Source organism: Tenrec ecaudatus, chromosome 1, assembly GCF_050624435.1.
Source record: "Tenrec ecaudatus isolate mTenEca1 chromosome 1, mTenEca1.hap1, whole genome shotgun sequence".
In the NCBI taxonomy this organism is placed as follows: Eukaryota; Metazoa; Chordata; class Mammalia; order Afrosoricida; family Tenrecidae; genus Tenrec; species Tenrec ecaudatus.
This window is the reverse complement of record NC_134530.1, coordinates 165,561,128-165,582,616: the sequence shown is the minus strand read 5'-3', so window position 1 is coordinate 165,582,616 and position 21,489 is coordinate 165,561,128. Positions and strand designations below refer to the sequence as shown.

General features: G+C 42.5%; 1 protein-coding gene across 6 annotated transcripts in view; it reads left to right on the top strand.

The window, feature by feature from the left end:
- Positions 1–21,489, top strand: part of GON4L (gon-4 like) — an 84,513-nt gene that overhangs the window by 49,724 nt on the left and 13,300 nt on the right. For 5 of the 6 annotated variants that reach the window (XM_075562968.1, XM_075562948.1, XM_075562941.1 and 2 more), the window contains 7 exons: positions 2,101–2,141; positions 2,668–2,771; positions 9,461–9,659; positions 10,215–10,301; positions 12,151–12,322; positions 14,113–14,257; positions 15,606–15,756. In XM_075562968.1, the coding sequence (XP_075419083.1) occupies positions 2,101–2,141; positions 2,668–2,771; positions 9,461–9,659; positions 10,215–10,301; positions 12,151–12,322; positions 14,113–14,257; positions 15,606–15,756 (899 nt within the window). The remainder of the gene's footprint in view (positions 1–2,100; positions 2,142–2,667; positions 2,772–9,460; positions 9,660–10,214; positions 10,302–12,150; positions 12,323–14,112; positions 14,258–15,605; positions 15,757–21,489) is intronic. The other variant, XM_075562959.1, reaches the window with a different exon arrangement.

Genomic DNA, 21,489 nt, shown 5'->3' with positions numbered 1-21,489 from the left:
GACATTGGGCCTCCACTCAACAGCACTTACTCAATTCAAGAACACGTTGTTCTATTAAATTGGCATTCCAGGATGCACACCTTCCCAACACGAATGCTGAAGAAAAATGTGTGCATAAGCAAATGTGGTAAAGAAAGCTGATGGTGCCTGGCTATCAAAAGATATAGCGTCTGGGGTCTTAAAGACTTGAAGATAAACAAGTGGTCACCTAGCTGAAAAGCATCAAAGCCCACATGGAAGAAGCACACCAGCCTGTCTGACCACGAGGTGTAGAAGGGATCAGTTATCAGACATCAAAGAACTAAAAATCATATCAGTGAGTGTCCACCCTCCTGATACGATTACTGAAGACAAACGGGTGCATAAGCAAATGTGATGAAGAAAGCTGATGGTGCCCGACTATCAAAAAATATAGCATCTGGGGTCTTAAAGGCTCGAAGATAAACAAGTGGTCATCTAGTTCAGAAGCAACAAAGCCCATATGGAAGAAACACACTAGCCTGTGTGACCACAAGCTGTCTCAGAGATCAGGTATCAAGCACCAAGGAACAAAAAATCATATCATTGTAAATGTGGGTGAGTGCAGAGTGGAGACTCAAAGCCCATTGTTAGCCAACCAGACACCCCCTTAATGAAGGGTTGTGGGGAGGAGATGATCGGACCGTGTAACTTATGACAATAATAATTTATGAATGATGAAGGGTTCATGAGGGAGGAAGGAGTGGGGAGGGAGGGGGGAAATGAGCAGCAGATATTAAGGGCTAAAGTAGAAGGCAAACGTTTTGAGAATGATGATGGCAACAAATGTACATATGTGCTTGGCACAATGGATTTATGTATGAATTGTGATAAGAATTGTATGAGCCCCCAATAAAATGATTTAAAAAAAGAAAGAAAGAAAGCATTCTTTCATGGCAAAAAATAAATTGCCAGAACTTCCTCCATATTCCATTCCTAATATAGAGTCCCAGATGCCCTGCCTCCTCACCAGGATCAGGATTTTAGCTATTTTATACCTTCTTTAGAAGGACTGTTTGTAGAATCGATCCCAGTTGTTTAGACTTAGTCTCAGATGCCATGCTAGTTCAGTGCCACATGCACTTCTTTTGGAGCAGTTGTGTGTCACAGCTTTGAGACATTTTTTCAAGTGTTCTTTTTTTTTGAGCTATGCCACTTTTTCTCTGTGCTTTAAGAAGCTTAAAATTTACAAACAAACAAAAAACCCCATAAATGTAGAACTCTACACGTATTCCCATTATGTTCAATCCATTGGATTTCAGAAAAGCCAGAATGTTGAGTCTTGGCATCCATTGGACTAGCGCATTCTTTCCAGTTTTGTGTTATACGCATATTTAGTAAATGTGTTTTCTGGATCTTCTAGTCATTGTGATTATATTGTACATTGCTAGAGACTGTTCTGTTGACACCATTAAGTATTCTATGGGCCAGCCAATGATGAATTTATCTAATTTCTAAAGTCATCTGTATCATATTTCATAAAACAGTTTTATTGACTTATAATTCACATGCCTTACAATTTAGTATTAAAAGAGATGTGCAGTCATCACCACAATCAATTTTAGAACATTTTCTTCCTCTTGTCTCCATTATTATCAGCTCTCCATTACTCTACCCTCCCCTGTCAAAGCCCCAGGGAACAATCTATTTACTGTCTCTATAGATTTACTTTTCTTAGATATAGTATAAAGAATATATTGTCCCCCCAAAAACAAATCAACAAAAAACACAGGGAAACCTCAATCCAAGTAAGAGGGAAAATAATAAGAACTAGAATAAATTAAATATGGTCAAAAGGGAAAACAAATCATAATATGTTGAATTTTAGCTTAACTTTGTCTACAGCAATTCAATGCTAGTATTTATGTTTCACCAGAGTAGAAATGCTTGTTTCATTCACTCACGCATCTAGAATAGAGTCTAAGGTATAGTTGGTGTTCAAAATGTTTTTGAATGAATGAATGATAGGTACAAGGATTTAGTTAGATACCTGGCTGTAAACAACATTGTTTTCATGGAATTCTCTCTTACTGCAAAACAGAGCCAACTTGTGCCAATAATGCACTGTTTGGGTTCTTACAGAGAAGGAAGTGAATGAGCTGATGGAAGAGCTGTTTGACACTGTAAGTACTGATTACTCCGGGTGCCCTTGGACTTCGGGGACCCTCCCTACAATGGGCAGGCAGTCTGACTGGCTTTCAAGGAACCCAAGAAAGACGGTAGCAGAAGAAGTAAACTCCTCTTAGTGGCCACAGTGCAGGTTATTCTTTGTGAAATTCCCCTTGTAAGCTTTTGGATAATCTCCCGAAATATTATTTGGTGTGTACTTAAAGGAGGCAAGCTTGTTTCAGACTATTCTGAGCACAAGTAGTTCACTTTTTGGTAAATATTTCTTTTGAAAGATATTTTTGTTTAGTAAAGCGAATGCTTTTGAGTTGTTCCTGCTCGGTGCTTCCCGTTACAGTCAGCTGGCTGGGTGATTTCTCTCCCCTGGCACAGTGATGGTCCTGACTGGGTTTGAGGTCCCTGGGGTGCTCGTGTATCTTTCAGGATGCCTGTAATCTGTAGCCTTCCCTGTCTTTTCTCAACACTGGAGTGACTTTCCCAAGTGTACTCTCCAGGAAAACCCGTCTCTTGTTTTACCCTCAGTTCCAAGGTGAGATGGGGTTCCCCAAAGTTGAAGATGATGGTCCTGAGGAGAAGGATCGTGTGGCTGAGTCTCGGCCTAACTTTAATACACCTCAAGTCCTACGGTAGGCTAGACATTGACCTTGATATTTACAATAAATGAAATGTTTGTTTCTGGGGAAAGTTTCAGAAATTGCAGTAACAATTTCCCATCCCTAAGTAGCCGTTTTTGTGTTGTTTATATACAAAGCGCCGTGGGAAACTGGGTGTCAAATGATTAAGTCTCCTTGTTATGGGGCAGTGCAGCTGTAGACCAAGCTGTATCTGTTTGGGAAGGGAGATAAATCAGTAGCTGGTATCCATAGCAACGTCTCCAGGTGAGTGGTGCTGGAGAGGTATACAAAACTGTGTGGCCAGCCACAGACGTTTCTCTACATTGTACTATGCAGTCTGTCCCTTTAGTGCTCCTTGCTGGCCATTGCCATCTGGTAAGGTTTAACGAACGTTTGCCCCTAACCCAGGCATTAACTTAGCAAACCATGAACTGAGCACAGTAATGTTTTAGAGCCTGAAATATATGTTATTTTCATATACATTTGGTACTCCTGTTGCCTTATCCATAAAGTATAGGCTCAACCAGGCCCTTCTAGACCTGCAGGCTGTGGGGGCTACTCACACGGACCCCTATCTCTGTGACTTTTTGGAGAACTGCTTCCTGGATGGAGAGCTGAAACTCCTCTAGACGATACCTTCCCCAGCTGGCCTTAGCCCCTCTACCTGCCCCTTGCCCCTTCAGCCTGCCACATCGCCACTACCTGGGAGCCCGTCCCCCACACTGTGGACCAAATGGAAGCAGTAAAGCTTCCTTTATGCAGCAGCAGCAGCAGCGCAAAAAAAAAAAAAAAAGTAGAGGCACTTTAATTGGTTGTTATCCATTAGTTGTAGCTGCATGTTATCGTTATATGAATGGCTACATCTAGCAGGCAGGGCGCAATTTGTATCCCCGTGGAGTAAAATAAAGCTAACAGACCCATATCCACTATAATTCTTGTGTTTTTAACTAACAGCATTTCTGTTAGGTCCACTCGGGGAACTTAAAACTTAGTTTAAAAAGACAAAGTATACTACCAAGTGTGTAAAAAACCAGAATTATTAGTCACATTCTATTACCAAAACTACCCAAAAACCACTCTCTCCCAAAGAGCTCAAGATTTCTACATAGTAATTAGTTGACCCATGTATTTCAAGGCATGCTTCATAAAACAAAATTCTGGTATGTAAAATGGATCCATTCCTCTTGGGGATTTGCTATAACTGGGATTTAATCTCTATAAAAATTTCCGTTCCATTAATCAACTCTTTGTATAGATTTTAAAAATTTGATTCCATGGCATTTTTCATAATTTGCTTTGATTCTACAATTTAAACAAATCCTGTTACATGACATTCATTACATTGGTGTTCCCTTGACCTGTTTGGCTGCTGCTGTTTCTCTTGTTCGTGATACAAACTGGGTTTGGTTTTTGAGTAAACAAAGCATCCTCGAGAAGTTCTAGATAGACGCGGAGGAAGATGTCTAACAAAATCCTAAGGAAGCCCAGCTTTCTTGGTCTGATAGACTGGTGGAAGCTCCGAGATTACAGCCTTTCAAACCTGGAACTGAATCCACTCCGAGGATCACCTCTCAGCCAAATGATAGGCCTGTAAAGTGAACAGTAATCCCAAGAGGAATGTGCTCCACAGGATAGTAAACTAAAAGACCAAAAGGGTAGCATTTGTCCGAATGCAAAGTTCAGACGACAAGGCAGGGGCAGGAAGGATGAGCAAATGGAAACGGGTCCCAGAGAGGAAGTGGAAAGGGTTGTTACGTTAAGGGAATTATAACTAATGTCATGAAAAAAGATAAGTATAACTTGTGGAATAGGAGTTTATTTTGTACTTTCCCACAACCATAATTTAAAAAACAATAGTACTAATTCTATGGAATTAGTACTGCCTCCCTTACTTACTGTCCAATTAGTACTTAAAATCAGGTGCAGGCATTGTTTGCATTAGCTACTGTTCATTGTTTGTGCGCATTTCCTCTGACAGGTCAGGTAATGAGGAGTTTGGGGTTCTTAATAAGTTATAAAGAGGACAGTGGATATTTGAGGTTTTTAGCATGTACCTGCTGAAACTTGAAGTAAATGTGTGAAACAAAACATAATCTTCATCCCCAGCAGCTATTGAAAAAAGTTCTTGTCAAAAAAGAAAAAGAAAAAATTCTTGTCATTTAACTGTTTACTACAAATTTTCTGGAAAGCTGCTTTTTGTAAGTTTTTATAGGTTAGACTAGCTCCTTGAGCAGTCCTGTCCTGACTGCATTGGGTGGTAAATGTGTTTAACCACTAAGTGACTGACTGCTTCATCCCTAGTCAGAGTCAGGTGAGAAGGGTAGGAATGGGACATTCAGAGAAGAGGTTCACAGAAAATATTTTCTTGGAGGGTAGTAAGGTAATTGAACTAGTTTCCTCAGTTCTTCTGGTCATCAAAATCACCATGTATCATAGTATACACCCTTCTGTTTCATGCTTGAAGGTCTTTGACTCTGTAAGAAAGGAATTCAAGGGCAGCCTAATAGTAATAGACAAGGAAGAAACTAGACCTGAGATAGGAGTTACAGGAAAATTAAACAAATGCTTTACTTCCAGAAGATTTTGTATCATAGTTAAGAGCAATCCCCAGGTTAGTGCGGGTATCTGTTGACAATGGGCGAGATTAACCATACCACTTTATTAATAATTAAAGCTTTTATTAAATAACTGGACCAAGAGTAGGTTAGTGCCCTGAAACCTTGATCCAGCACAAAGACATTCCAAACGTTTTATAGTTGAAAAGAGGGGGCAGGTTGGCAGGTTAGGGGGGAACAGCACAGCTGTGGGCGCTAATCCAAGGTCTTACAAGATCGTGTACATTTCTTGCTCACTGGCCAGGCAGGGTTTGGAGACATCTTGAAAGAGTCGTGGTCTTGTTGGGAGACCCAGGAGAGGGAAGAGAGAAGGGGGTCTAGTTGGCAGTTTGAAACAAGATGGAGTTCCTCGTGTTAAACTAGGTTACTAAACTTTTAGCGGGGGAGTAAAACCATCAGCTCAGGGTCCTCTTAGGCTAGAGTTGAAGCACCATGAGGCGGACTTTTTGGATGCGTTTTTGGATAAAGTGTACAAGACAATGTATGATACAAAAACCTATAAGCAGTGCTAAGAGTATTTAAGCTAATGGGTCGGCAATGCCAGTTTACCAGGAAGCTAACCAAGACTTTAATTCAGTGGTCCTCATTCTGTGGGTTGTGACCCCTTTGGGGGTTGAATGACCCTTTCATAGGGGTCAAATAAGACGATTGGAAAACAGGTATTTCTGATGGAGACACAGTTCCTCTGTCCATCTCCAGGCAGGTCTGCCCACATACAAGCTCCCGGTGTGAAGACTGTTACCCATGCTACATATACCATGCTTCAAGACAAAATTTCATTATTTGTCATTAGAAATATTTCAAAAAAAGAAAAAAATATTTCACAGTATATAATTACATATTGTTTTGTGATTAATCACTATGCTTTCATTATATTCAATTCGTAATAAAGAAAATACATCCTGCATATCAGATATTTACATTGACGATTCATAGCAGTAACAAAATGAGTTATGAAGTAGCAACAAAAATAATGTTATGGCTGGGTGTCACCACAACATCAGGAACTAACTGTGTGACAGGGTCGCGGCGTGAGAAGCACTGCTTTAATTGAATAGTCTGTGGTACCTGGATTCCTGTGATTCTTTTTCTTTTGCTCTGGTCTAATCGGTCTCCCATGTTTTGCAGCGTTTTCTATTACTCCTGAGTAGTTGGCATAAAAACATACGTTTCCCCAGGGCACATAACCTGCCTTCAGCAAACCATCCACTTTAAGCCTTCAGGGCTTCTATAAGCATACGTTTGGAACAATAGGTAAATTACGGAGCCGAAGAAGATTGCATTCTGGAAAAGGCAGGCTCGGATACTCTCCTAGCGACAACATCATTCTCGGGTCCATCCTGACTCTACAATGCGGGGGTGGTAACATTGAGGAAAATGGTTGCAGCATCCTGGAGAACAGGGAGAAGGGGCTACTTTTTTTCCAGGCAGAGTGGAATTGCATTTATATTTACGCATAGGAATCCAGTTACTACACCTTGAATTTGATTTCTGGGGCATCCGTGGGAAAAGGTAGCGCTGACACATGTTCGTAAGCTGTGAATGCTGGGTCGGAGTGGTCATGAGCCCTAAAAGAAAAGGCTGTAGCTCACATTTTGAGTTTTACCAACATTATCAAAGGAATTAAGCAAATCTGTTCAGGGTCCATGATGGGTTTTGAACTTGAAGTCCTGTTTTAAAAGAGGTTAAGTTGGAAAGAAAGAAAAGAAAACGGGAATGAGCTGGTATGAATGAACAAACACACAGGCAAGTTTAATAGGCTGACTGAGTCTATTTTGCTAAAGCTTTATCTTCAAGGGGTCCACAGACGAAACTGCTTTCCATTCCACTTCTTGAGGCAGGGAGGGCTCCGTGAGGGAGGGTAACCCATGGGGTTCCTCAGAAGAAAGGGGTGGGTGGGTGGGGTGAGGTTGGACTTTTTCAATTACACAGGTCTAAGACAGAAAAGGGACTACATACAGGCAAAGGGTCACTTGACAAATTATCAGGAGGGCCAGCTTCTAGTAGGGAAAGGACGGGATGCAGGGGAACGAGAGGAAAGTCCGGGGAACTCTGGCTCTCTGGGGCCTTGCTGAGCAAGGTGGGCATCCAGTCTGGCAGGGTTTGAAGAAGCTAGGGGAGAGGGAGCTGATGGAGACAAGGAAGGGAGGGAGATGTCAGTAATGACTAGTGCGTTTTTTAGAAACTGCAACAAGTTTGAAATAAAAGAACTTGTGTGTTTTTGCAAAACAGGTTTTAACTAGGGAGGGGTGACTCAGCAAGGGCAGACTATTAATACAAGGGAATTGGTCAGGGTGACCAGGGTTACCTGTGACAAAGTCTTAAACACTAGCAACAGGACAGGAGTTAATACAGACTTGTTCTCCCAAGGAGCATGCAGGCAGCTGGAGGAGAACTTGACTCCACAGTCAGTAGGGTAGGGTAGGCTTAAAAAGAGCAGGCACCGAACTGGGAACAGGGAGTGAGACCATGGCAGGGGAGCAAAGCAAGGGCTGGGGCCACAGCAGACAGAATCAGGGAAGGCAGGCTGCTTTTGGAAAGGTTTCCCAAAAGCCACAGTAAACAGGCAGGGCCAGGGGCCACCGCAGAGAATTCCCCACTCCACCAAGGGATTGTGGGTGCAAGAGAAACCAGAAAGCCCTTGCACAGAAAGTCAAGCGACACTATCAACAGCCAAAAGGAGTGCGACCCAAAATACATAAAACAAGGCAAGAGAGACCTTTTGGAGAGGAGTCCACTCCTTAGGGACAGTCGCTGTCAGCCTGAGAGCTAAGCAGATCGTGGACTACAGATTGCAAGGCAGAGGAAACAGGAACTCTAAAAGGTCAATTATCAGAGTTGATTTTTTAAACCCCAGTACAATGCAAACAGACAGCAGGGGAGTTCCACAAAGGTGAAACCATTCCGGTACTTTAATCAGACACAGACAATAACAGATTACAAACACATTCACACAATTTTCCTGAATTTAAGCCATTAATTCCCTCCCGAAGAAGAGAAAATATAAAGTTACTGAAATCCGACCAGGGCAAGGTTTACTCCATACTGAGGGTGGACACTGATCAAAGCCAAGGGCATTCCTGTCAGAATCATGTCCCTCGGATGCAGGATGAGCTGAAAACAGACAGACTTAGCAGAGAGGGGCAGATCAGGAAAGACTTATGAGGAAGACTCAGCGTTGATCTCTCTTTGTTCATCTGAGACACGGTGCCTGGGGCCTGGACACCATCAGGGCGCATCCCCGCTAGAAAAGCCCTCTGGTCGAACAGGCTCTTGGCTGGTCTGCAGCATAGGGGTCTCGCTGGCCCCTCCAAATGTGGTAAACGGGCAAGATCACCCACACTACTTTGTTATAATTAAAGTCTTTATTAAATAGCCGGACTGAGTAGGCTAGCGCCTTGGAAACCCTGATCCAAAACAAAGAAATTCCAAACTTTTTATAGTTCAAAATAAGGGACTTGCTCAAGGGGAGGGAAATTCTAGCTGTTACATTCATAGCAGGCTGTCAGAGTAATGGGGTTAAGGGAACTGCACAGCTGCGGGTGCTAATTTAAGGTCTTACAAGATAGTGTACATTTCTTGCTCACTGGGCAGGCAGGGTTTGGAGACTTCTTGAAAGAGTCAAGGTCTTGTTGGGAGACCCAGGAGAGGGAAGAGGAGAAGGGCGGTGGGGGGGGGGGGGAGACGGGTAGCAGCGACTAACAGCAGTTTGAAACAAGATGGAGCTCCTCATGTTAAGCTGGGTTACTGCAACATTATAATGTAAGAATATGTTCCCACTCGTTCTTGGTTTTTTGTTAGCCAGATAATTCTCTGTTCCATTTTTTTTCTTGGATGTCCTCTCTCTGTATTCCATTTATAGGAGTGATTATAGAAGAATGGGGGTGGAAGGGGTTAAAATCACCTTCAATATTAACTTCAGGAAAAGATTTGAATAAGGCTAAGAGTTCATCTGTTGACTGAAGCGGAATTTGCAGATTTGCAGCTGAAAATTATCCTAGCCCCCTTTGCCTATCATTAGCAGGCAGTGAGTGTGTGGTGGGCCATGGGAAATGTTCAAATGCACTCATCCCCCTTTTGGATTAGGTTTGAGGAACCACTGGCCAATTTGCTTAATGAGCAACATCGGACTGTAAAAGAGCTCCTTGAACAACTGAAGTTGAAGAAATCTTCAGCCAAACAGCAGCAAGAAGTGGAGAGGGTTAAGCCCAAGAATGAGAAAGTTCCTCAGACTCTGGTTCTCGATCTAGCACAGCGACGGAGACTCCAACAACAAATGCAGCAGGTAAAGCGCCCTTCTGGGTAATGTTCATATTCCTGGTTCCGAGATCACAATTTAGAGTCTATTAAATAGAAACATGCCTGAATAGCCTTTCAAGCCAGGAAGCATAAGATCATCACATCCAGGGACCTTGGGAGGTCATCGTGCCATGCATATGGCTCACAGGAAGACATGTAACGACCCTGTGTTCAGAATGATAGATTTTAAAGAGTCCTCAGTAATCCATTCTGAAATTGTATGAAGAGTCTTGGAAAAGTTCATGGAAAGTTTTTATTATCTTTTAGTTCTGATTTTCTATTAACTTTTTGAAGCCTCTTTGTAGAGCTTTCACTTCCAGAGATAATATTTTTCTCCTAAGACCTCTGGTTAGAGGTTAAATTTTCACGTGGTTTTGTCATTTTGCTCAAGAGGAACCTATTTGAGAAATTCCTGTTAAGATATTATATGATTCTTAGTCTCTAGATAACAAGGTATGTGTGGTGAACATTTAAGATCTGTTTGGCTTCCTGAAATAGCAATATCATGACATGTCACTGTTATTTTTTTTTCTCTCTCCAGCATGTTCAACTCTTGACGCAAATTCACCTTCTCACCAGCTCCAACCCCAATCTTAGTTCGGAGGCCAGTACTACACGAGTATTTCTTGTAAGGTTCTAAATATCCCTAACTAAAGGCTTGAGTATGAAATTATCTTGGCAAGTCATTTCTCATGGTTACTTACTATCATATATGTTTATTTTCCCTCCTGGATGATTTTCGTAGCTTGTCTACTTTCTGCTAGTGCTTTCTGTTTGCGTGACTGGTGTAAGCCATTCTCAGGAAAAGACAATGTAATCAGCTCCCTTCAGACTGTCCCTCTCACTTCTTTTGGTTATTTCTTCTGCCTGATTTCTAAAAATTTTGGTAGTGCTATTCTTTTTGATTGATTTTAAATTTGTTGTTTATTCAGAAGACTCAGTTCTCGTGTTTTTTATATAGAATTAATTTTTCTCACGATATTTTGTAGTATTTTAAATTCTGAAATTTTGAATTCTATTAAAATTGACCCCAACTTTTAAAGATTCTAGGGATTTTCAAATGATGAGCTTAGTTTTCTTAGCATTGCCTATCTTAGAGATTCTTGTAGGATAAGATTATGTTAGATATATTTCATTTAAGATGCTTCTGAAAATTAATTTCCTGAGCAAGTTATCATTTTCATTTGTATTTTTACAAGCCACTAAAAGTATCTTTCGGGACTCACTCAGTCTCTCTCTCACTCTCCCACTCTCACTCACTCACTCACTCTCACTCACTCTCACTCATTCTCTCACTCACTATCTCTCACTCACTCTCCCACTCTCACTCTCTCACTCTTTCTCACTCTTTCTCACTCTCTCTCACTCTCTCTCACTCATTCTCTCACTCACTCACTCACTCACTCTAACGCCCTCTCACTCACTCATTCACACTCAATCACTCTCACTCACTCTAACGCACTCACTCATTCACACTCTCACTCACTCTCGTTCATTCACTCACTCAAAAAAGGAAAAAAAAAAGTATCTTTCGGAGAAGGGGAGCAGGGAAGGAGGGGACAAATGAGGACCTAATGCCAGGGGCTTAGGTGGAGAGCAAATGTTTTGAGAATGATGAGGGCAATGAATATACAAATGTGCTTTACACAATTGATGTCTCTATGGATTGTGGTAAGAGTTGTATGAGCCCCTAATAAAACGATTAAAAATAAAGTGTCTTTCAAAATTAAACAACAAAAAAAGTTTAATTGGTGGTCTACAGTATGTGTGTACTTCCTTTTGTGTTCATAGAATCGTAGAGTTTACTAGATGTCATTCAGGTAAACCAAAAGACCAGCTAACTCACTAAATCACAATGGCCCTTGTTCTTGAGAATCTTGTTTCTAGCTGAGGAGCTAGAGCATGCGTCCAGAAGACGGGGGAACACTCAACCTAATAATAAAACAAAATGAATAAGTGAGGAACCCTAGTTGGGAAGAAGGAAAAGATAAAACAGAATTTTGAGTTCACACGAAATCCAGGTTTTCTGGAGCCAAAGAGGTTGAATGAACTCCCAAAACTATTGCACTGAGATTTTTTTATATTTGGAATGAAAAATTTCTCTTGCAGTTATCTTAAAATCAAGCAATAGTTAAGAATGTCTGTCGTGAGCTTTGGACTCTTAAGCTCTCTCTGTGTGCGATCAAACTGACAAGGGCTAGCGAGGACTCCTGGGGAGCAATGGGTATGTTGGGCCAGAACATTTTGGCAAAGGAAAGAATGCAATTACTGTCACTGAATTTACATGTAAGAATTGTTGGTCTGTGTGTGAAAAAATGAGTCTATCCCAAATATAATCCCATAATATCTGCTGGCAGTTGTAGTTGTGACTAGGATGATCTCTGTCTGCTTTTAGTAAATAGTAGGAAGAACCGCCCCTCCCCCGGCAGCTCAGGCCTCTGAGAGTCATTGTGTTCTCTGTGTCCTCTCTCCCCTAGAAGGAGCTGGGAACCTTTGCTCAAAGCTCCATTGCCCTTCACCATCAGTGTCACACCAAGTTTCAGACCTTGTTCCAACCCTGTAACCTGATGGGAGCTATGCAGCTCATTGAAGACTTCAGCACTCATGTCAGCATTGACTGGAGTCCTCGGAAACCTGTCAAGAAGCCTGGTAGGGGACAGATGTGTCACCTTCAAGTTTTTATTCACAATGAGCGATGAGGTTCTTATCTCAGAAACAATTTCCTAGTGATGGAGGAGCTGGAAAATTTGCCGTTTCTTCTCTACCTTTAATATCTTCCTTTAATTGCCTTTTATATCTTCCTGAGTGACTCACTGTTCAAATTCTAGAACTAGATGGCAGTATTTGGACTTAGCAGATGAGGGGAAGGACAGGACAGGCATGCGGGGCTAGCTATGTGGGACTCAACACAAAGAGATGCATAGATTGATGTAAGGTGGTGGTACCACGGAGGTGGTTGTGAGGTGCCATCGAGTCAGTTCAGACCCACCATGACCCTGTACACAATGGGACGAAACACTGCATGGGCTTGCATCGCCCTCAAAATTGTTCCGGTGCCAGAGGCATTGATAAAGCCACTGTGTCCGTCCTCATCCGGGCCTCCCTCTATTTTTGTTGCCCTTCTACTTCATCCAGCAGGATGTCTTTCCCCAGGGACTGGGCCCTCCTGACAATTTGAAGTCCAAAGTATGTCCAATGTGTTCAGTTCCGGGAACCTTGATTTTGGCTAATGTGTTCAGTGTAGCTTGAACTTGCTCCTCAGCACCATTGGCTCTTGCTTGTTGCTCAAGTTGCTTGTGTTTAGGTTTATTACTCTTTAATTGAGGTGAACTCATCCTACTTCCATGGTTGTGTGGTGGGTGAAATCTCTATTTTGAACGAAACCTTTATTTGGGAGTTAGGCACACACATTAGGGATGTTATACTTTTGTCAGGTTCAATGTTTTAAAGACTTTTTGAGATATGGTTTCTACTGTGCATTGGTTGGATTTGGGGGGGGGGAGCATGGGGGGGTGGTATTTTCTTTGCTGCTCCATTAAAACCAGGTACTTGATTTTGTTTCCTGGTTCAGAAAATTAGTTTTGGTTTGTAGTTCTGTCTCTGTATTGGCCACTTACTTGAATTTATCATTGGATTAATTTTAAATTCCTGACAGTGGTTGTAGAGCTCTGTTGGTCACTGAAGGGTCAGCAAGCAGGTCAAGCCCTGCAGCCGTTGCCCAGGTCGAGAGGTGGCGGTCTGCAGCTGTGACCCTCTCTGCCCCTTTCTCTCGTGTTTGTGTGTGGCTAAGCCATTGCGGTGGCAGTGCTGTGCTTTGGATTTTTACTGACTTTCATAGCTGCATTTTGGTAATGAAAAACTCCTTTAACACTGAGCCATAGTGATAACTTAGAAATGTAGTGTTCTGGGGTTATTCATAAAACACGTAGAGAAGGACAATGTGGAGGCAGTAATAATACTTGTCCCTAGGTAGAAAAACCGAGGTGCCTGGGAATGACTTACACAGAAAGACAACATGAGCAAGAATGAATTGTTTTAGGCCTTTGATGGCTATTTTGTTCCCAACCTCAGGAGGAATCCAGAAGAATGAGTTGAGAGTTAGATAAGAATAAAATGTGGTATACCAGATAGATGAAGGGGTTTAAAGAAAGTAGAATCTAAACCTGGAAGAAAGCATTGTTGGTTACTTTTTCTTTAAAAATGTAAAGGGGAAATAAAGTAAAAGTTTGTTCCGTTTATACTCCGTGCCAAGGATTAATAGGTTGTTCCACATAGGAAAGAATAGGGGAATCTACATTTGTTGCCATTGAGCGAAACTCCCTGCCGGCATATGTAGGTGGAGAAAGAGTTTATTAAAGAAGGGGCAATAGGAAGGAACCTTGCGGGACTTTTTCTAGATGTCCATTTATCACAGGTTGTTGTTTGCTTGTTTGTTACAGGCTATGAATTTCCCTGTTTGCCAAAGCAAGTAGCTTGGATCCTGGCAACAAGCAAGGTTTTCATGTATCCAGAGTTACTCCCATTATGTGCTCTGCAGGCAAAGGATCCGGAGGATAAGAGCTTCTTTACCAAGGCTGAGGACAAGTAGGTGCTGATGGTGATGGAATAGAGCAAACCACCCAATGGGAAGACGAGAGGTTTTTTTGGAGTCTAGGAGAGACACTTGTAGATAATAAGTTATATCCACAATAGACCAAAAGGTAATTCAGAGGTCCTCAAACTGCAGCCCGCTAAAGACATTCATCCTGCCCGCCGGGTGTTTTTGCCCTGTTTGTTTATTTTTACTTCAAAATAAGATATGTGCAGTGTGCATAGGAATTTTTTTTTTTTTAACTATAGTCCGGCCCGCCAAAGGGTGTGAGGGACAGTGAACTGGCCCCCTGTTTAAAAAGTTTGAGGACCCCTGAGTTAGGTAGACAGAGTTCTATGTGTGTGAGTTCTAGCAGTGCTTTGTTATTCTGGGTAGATAGAGAAACAAATTCATAGACCCTCATGTGCATAAGAAAGAGTTTTATATACAAGAGCAGTTGAATATTGAGAAAACATCCCAGCCCGTTCCAGATCAAGTCTATAAGTCCAATATTAGCCCATTTGTTTGATACCAATCTAAAGTTCTCTGCAGACTCACAAAACACATGCAAAGACACCAAATGCAGGAACATCACAGACCAGTGGTTGCAGTCTTGTGGATACAGTGGTGGCAGAAGCATCTCAGCACTGGCAGGGGTCTCCATGGGTCTCCTCCACTTCCCAGGACTCTAGCGTCCTGTGTCCTGTCAGCTAGGATGTCTCGCAGGGACTGAGCAGAGAGAGAGAGAGAGTCTCCCGCCTCCAAGGAGGAAATACTGGAGTTCCCAGAATTCTCAGAAGAAAGCCATGCTCACACAGAGGCCTCATTTTGGCTATATTCTGATTTACAGACTAGACTCCACCCCTACACTTTTTAAAAAAATCATTTTATTGGAGGATCATACAACTCTTATCACAATCCATATATCCATCCATTGTGTCAAGCACATTTGTACATTTGCTGCCATCATCGTTCTCAAAACATTTGCTTTCTACTTGAGCCCTTGGTATCAGCTCCTCATTTGCCCTCCCTCCCAGCCCCTACTCCTTCATGAACCCTTGATAATTTATAAATTATTATTTTGTCATGTCTTACGAATCAGGATTTGATGTCTAGAGTTTTCCTTTCCCCACTTGATTGTGAACTCTTGATTGAAATTTATTTGCATCTGTAACCTACATAGTACACACTTTTAGATAGTAAGAGCTCAATAACCATCTAACATTTTCTATTGAATAGCTGGCAAGAGCTAGATGTAGAAAAAAAAGTTATAAAAATGGATAGAGTTAGTCTGGGAAAGCATTTTTCTTTAGGCAGAAACTGAAGTGGGATTTGTAGTGTATGTGATTGTCTTTTTCTCAGTTTGTTAGCTTTAGGGCTGAAGCATTTTGAATGTACCGAATTTCCCAAACTTCTGATCAGCAAGTACCTTCTAACCTGCAAGACTGTCCATCAGCTGACAGTGAGAATCAAGAACCTGATGCTGAGCAGAGCTCCTGACAACATCGTGAAGGTGAGTGCTTTCCCCATGCTCTCCCAGCGTCTTCGTTGTTCTCCGTCTCCAGGGACCTCCTTCTCTCCAGGGCTCAGTCTCCTCACGGTGTGCTTGCCTCTTCAGGGACTGTGATCTATTGCTCTCCTCTGAAGTCGCTTCCTCCCTTCCCGTTTCTGCTCAAGTCTGCCGCAACGTAAATAAAATACAGTTGTTCTTGAATCCATGCTACTCCTCAGCCAAGTATTTATTCTTTACTGTCAAAGAGTGAAGGACACTCATTGGTAGTCCTCTGTCATTCATTTTTCCCCTCTACTGTATTCATGAATATATTTGTAGTGTATGTAAATAGAAATCTTATGTTCTTAACTCTTGTTTTTAAAATTTAGATATGTAAATTGCATTTATATAATTTGTATATTGTTTAGAGTTACCCATATGAGGCTTTTGATGAAGATTATTTTTCTCCCCTTTCTCTGCTAACTGGGATTTTTGTGGGGAGAAACATACATTTACTTTTATATCTAAGTAACATGTTTCTAATGACTACTTCTTGATGTTTTTGGTTTTTAAAAAAATTTTCATAAATTATCTTATTGGAGGCTCTTACAGCTCTTTTAACAATCCACACACCAATTGTATCAAGTACATTTGTACATATGTTAATTACCACCATTTCCAAAATATTTTGTTCTTGATGTTTTAGATGCATGTCATTATATATTAACCTTGAACCATGGGAAGTGAGGGCTTAGTTCTGGTATGTACATTTTCATGCTCTAATCTTGCTACTATAATCACACCACATATTTGGTCAGATAGTATTAACGTTCACATTATAAGCATTATAAGAACTATGTAACCGCTCTCAGCTAAGCCAGGCTAGTTTGTTTCTTTTTTTTAATTGGCTAGTTTGTTTCTCTTGGACTTAATAATTACCAGGACTAGCAGCTGTTTTTATTAGGTGATTACACTAGTTCTACACTAAATTTACTTCAGGTTTGTCCTGCTTCTTTCAGTATAGTAAGGCGTCCTAATGGCTCCCTGGGTCTGTCCCTTCAGTCAGCCGAGCAATTTAGTTTACCTCTTTCTGGTGGTGGGTTCCTTTGTTTCTCCTGGATCCTGCAGATTCCTTTTGTTGTTGTTGTTGTTTCAGTTTGCTATTGTGTATTGAGTGGGGGTTACATTCCATATCAGAACCATCCATGTTGCATCTTTTTTTAAGCGATGCAGAGTACTCCACCGCGTGTATATGCCGAGTCTCCTCACCTGTCTGTCTGTCTGTCTACTGATGGGCGCTGAGGTGGTTTCTGTCCTCTTGCTGTTGTGGACGGTGCTGCATTGAACATGAGTGTGCATGTGTCTGATCATGCTATGACTGTTACTTCTTATGGAGATTTACACAGCAGAGGGATCCTGGATCATAAAGCACTTCTCTTCCCAGTTGTCTGAGGTGAAGTCATATCGCTTTCCACAGTGCTTATACATACTCACAGTGCCACCAACCGTCTCTGAAGGTTCCAATCTCTCCACAGCCTCTCGGCATCATTTGTTATTCTCAGTGTGATTGAATTTGGCTTCCAGCTTCAGGCCTGAACCTGCTGCCCCTCGGTCCTCTGTTTCAGCAGCAGCTCCTGGTCCTGGCTCTAGTGGGCCCGCTGCAGCTTCAGTTCCTCCACAGAATCTCCGACGCCTCTCATAGACATTGCTGCCTGAGCCTGGGATCTAAGCTGAGATCAGAGAATAAATAGTAACTCCATCCTAGACAGTGGATGGTTTGTGGGTCTTAGTCACGCTCAGTCCCTCTGGGGCAATGAGAAGTGTTTTGAGAGACCAGGGCTGTTGAACTTGGACTCCAGATTGAGGATAGAAGTAAAGAGAAATCCACATCCCAGCCAGGTCCCCTGCTGTGGTGGCCTTCCCAAAGGGATATAGCCACTGCTTAATCCAGGCCACATTTCTGTCGGTGGCATTGAGAAGCTGGTAGAGCTGCGCAGAGCAGCTCAGGCTCCTCCTCATAGCCTGCAACTGAAGACTGGCTCCTGGAATTTCGTGCCTTTGCTCTCCCAGCAGGGGTTCTGGGGCCCAGGAGAGACCACAATGTCAGAACAAAAGAAATGGGTGGGGAAGCAATAATGGTGTGTGGATGCAGTGCCAGATCAGAACTGAGGTTCCAGGAACTAGTCGGGATCAGAGCCCTAGGGAACGCAGCGGGGAAAACTGAGTGCCCTGATAAGCAGATGTCAGGTAAGAGTGGAAGGCGCTGAATATTGGTTGAGGTTTCCCAAGATGCCAGACATTGAGCTGAACTGGTTTCAGAGACTACTGACGCCAAGCCAGGGGTCTCCTGGATCCTACATATTCTTTGGTTGGTTCACCTCCTTAGCTTTATGAAGCACAGCATTCTGAAGAAGCATCTGGAGAGAAAGGCCTCTTTTTCTTTTTTCTTTTCCCTCATTTAACCATCATTTGCCTCCCTTCATGGTCAGTAGATTGTACCACTTTCTGGGTTTTTTGGTTTTTTATTTTCTATAGTTACATAAGAACTTACCATTGGGGAAAAAAGAAGTTACTATTAGAGGAAACAGGAGGAAGCGACCTCTATCCTGTTTTTGCAACTGAATTTATTTATAAATAAATACTTATATTCTGAAACAAATAAGTAAAAGAAAAACCATAATTCTGTTGCATTCTTACCTTTTACTGAATCTAGAATTCAAAATTAGAAATAAATTTTCTCAGGAGTTTGTCTTCAGTGCTTTGACATTTCATGATAATGTTAGACCTACATTAGGTCTGGCTCCACGCACTGTTCTGGACATTTGATAACCGTTTAGTGCGCGCACTCCTCTGTTCTAGTTTGGGGACGTTTCCATCCTCTCTCGTTAGCTAATGTCCAGGAGTCAGATGTCTGACTCCTAAGAATGCTCTTCTGATTATTTTTTTCCTGGCATTACTTTTTGTTGTGCTTTCTGGGATATAACCTCAGCTTTTTCTTCTGACTCGCCTGTTGAGTTAAGCTCTTTATTGCTTCCATCAGGTTTTTTTTATTTTCGATAACATTTTTTGCTTGTTTGTTGAATATTTCTAATAGCATCTGGTGCAGAGCATGTGGAAAAGTAGAGGAGAGAGAAAGCTACCTTTTAAAATTTGTTAGGTTTCCTCAGCATCGCCGTTCTGCTGTCAGCCTTAATTCAGAGACTGCTTTCTAGCAAACAAGCGCTTGGCTTCTCCTGGTTAGACGAATGATGGAGGGGTGCCCGGGTCTAAATGCTCAGGCAGCAGGCTTCCACTGCTTTGCAGTCTGGTTTGGATCCCAGCTTTGCCTCCACTTACAGAATGTTCCCGTGTCTGTGTCTCAGTGCTCTGCAAGTGCTTTGATACAGAATTAGTTGGCCCTGAACGGTCTCCACCTAGAACCCCGTCCTCTGTGGGCACGGTACCTGCTCCTAACCAGAGACCTAGGCATCTTAGACGCATGAGTGTGTTTCGAGCGTGCGCTTTTATGCCAGCCCCAATCTGAGAACAATTCCTTCTTATGACCTGGCCCTGCCTGATGCTGGAGCTCATGAAGAGGTCGCTGAAGAGGGGGTGCTCCAGCAAAGTGTGCTGAAGAGACCAGAAGGAATAATGTATGGGGTCTGAAAAGCTTGTTTTCAAACAAGCAGCCATCTAAGTGAGGCATCAGCTAAGTCCACATGGAAGAAGCACACCAGCCTGTGGGTTCCAAGGATTAGAAATAATCTAATCCAAAGCTAAAGGAGGAAACTTATTGTCATGGAGTTGATGCTGATCCAGTTGTCCACGGGAGTAGAAAGCCTTGTGGTTCTTCTGTGGAGCTGCTGGTGGTTTCAAACTGCCGTCCATATGGATCCCAGCCCAACATGTTCAAAACCATCAGCAGCTCCACTGGAGAAACACTGCCCCCCCCTCCCCCCATAAACCATTAGTCTTGGAAACCCACAGAGGGTCGTCTGTGAGTCTGGTATTTGGTTAAAGGAAGGCATGACACCGGAGCCTAAATTGTGGACACCTGGTTTGCAGAAGGTATGGCTGACAGTGGGAACTCAGAGTCCATCCGCAGGCTCAGCACATGGGTTCACTTCCGATGGGTGCCACTCTCCTCTGTTCATGGTTGAGGGATAGGAACAGCCCTGTTCGGAGAGCATTGTCAAATTGGTTGTGGCAGATGTAGTTAGGTCAAAATGTAATATCATTTGATCTCCATTTAGACACATTTTAAAGCTGTTTCAATTTAAAGGTGAAATACACATGGGTTAAATCCCTGACCGCGAACCAGGGACGTGAGTAGCTTTGCTGACCGCAGAAGGCAATGAGCGGAAGGAAGGTGGATGCTTGTAGATGCACTTAGGGTGAATTCAGCACCCTGACATTTGGTTTTTCTTATGAGCCCTTAAACTTTGTTCTAGTTAATATTTTTTGTTTTCTTTTCAATTGTGGTTTTTATCTGTTTTATTTTATTATTCTTACTAGTTTTTTATTGTTGTTTGTTTATGTTTTTCTGTATGTGAAATCCAGAATAAGTAAATCTACAGAGACACAAGCTGGATTAAGTGGTCCCTTGGGGGTATGGGAGGAGCGCTAATGATGTTAAGTACAAGATTGAAGAAAATGTTCTACAACTGATTGTTGTGATGATTATACAGCTCCTCTTGATGTGAACTATTGAATTGTATCACACCTGAATTATATGCCCCCCCAAAATTTTTTTTAAAGAGTTGTCTGAAAAGGCTTTGTATTTGAAGCTAAGGTAGAGTAAGGGGCTCAGAAAGGAAACCTGAACCCGACCCAGAAATGCTGAGAGAATGGAAGGTTTACATTTGAAAGGAAGGCCTGCAGGGAAAAAAGCTTGGCTTTAGAAAATTTTTGAGCCAGCAGTTTGCCATTGGACATAAAAGCAGGAAAGTGTGCCCAGCAGAACAAGCCATCTTCTAGGCTGAAAGAAAGGAAGCCGTGAGTTTGGAGTGCTCGTTATGGGAACCGCCTGGATCTACTTACTGAATGGAAGGGGAAGAAAATGCCCCAGTAAAGAGATGGGCTGATCTGGACTTGTTCATTGATGCCTTTGATGTGATCCATGGGGGCTGACGTTTTTAAAAGGGTGACTATTGAGCCTGGGGGTAAAGATTAGTCCGAGAGGCCAACTGGTCTGTATTATATGGGGTGGGGTGGGGTGGGTAGTGGGAGAGATGGGTGTATGTGTTCATACCCAAAGCTTGTAGCTGGTCCCAATTGACTGAGGATGGATGGCTAGGCAGGCCTGAGATGACCACAGCCCGAACAAATGAAGAGAAAGGTGCTTGACTCTGAGCTTGATGTTTGACCTACTGTAGACTGAACTTTGCTTACGCATGCAGATGGCCAAAGGGCTGACCAGAAATGAAGACTCATCACATCAAGCCTTGGCACTGGGTTGTTAAGGGACAGGCAGTTTAGAATTTGAATATTTAAAATGGGAGAAGATAAAGACTTCACGTGGCTGGCTTACCAATTCTTATGGGTGTTTGTGTTTACACACACACAGCACATGCACAACCCCACCTCACAGTTCAGACCAGCTGACTTCTCGGGCTAATCTTAGGCACAGGTAAAGCTTGAAAGAGGGTGAATTTAAAAAGACGTGAGTAGATGAGCCCGGAGACGGCCTGCAAGGACAGTGGATTGCTTCATGTGGCTCTGCTAACCGACGTCTCTAATCCCACCCAGCAACCTTTCCCTGCTGCCTCTGGTAAG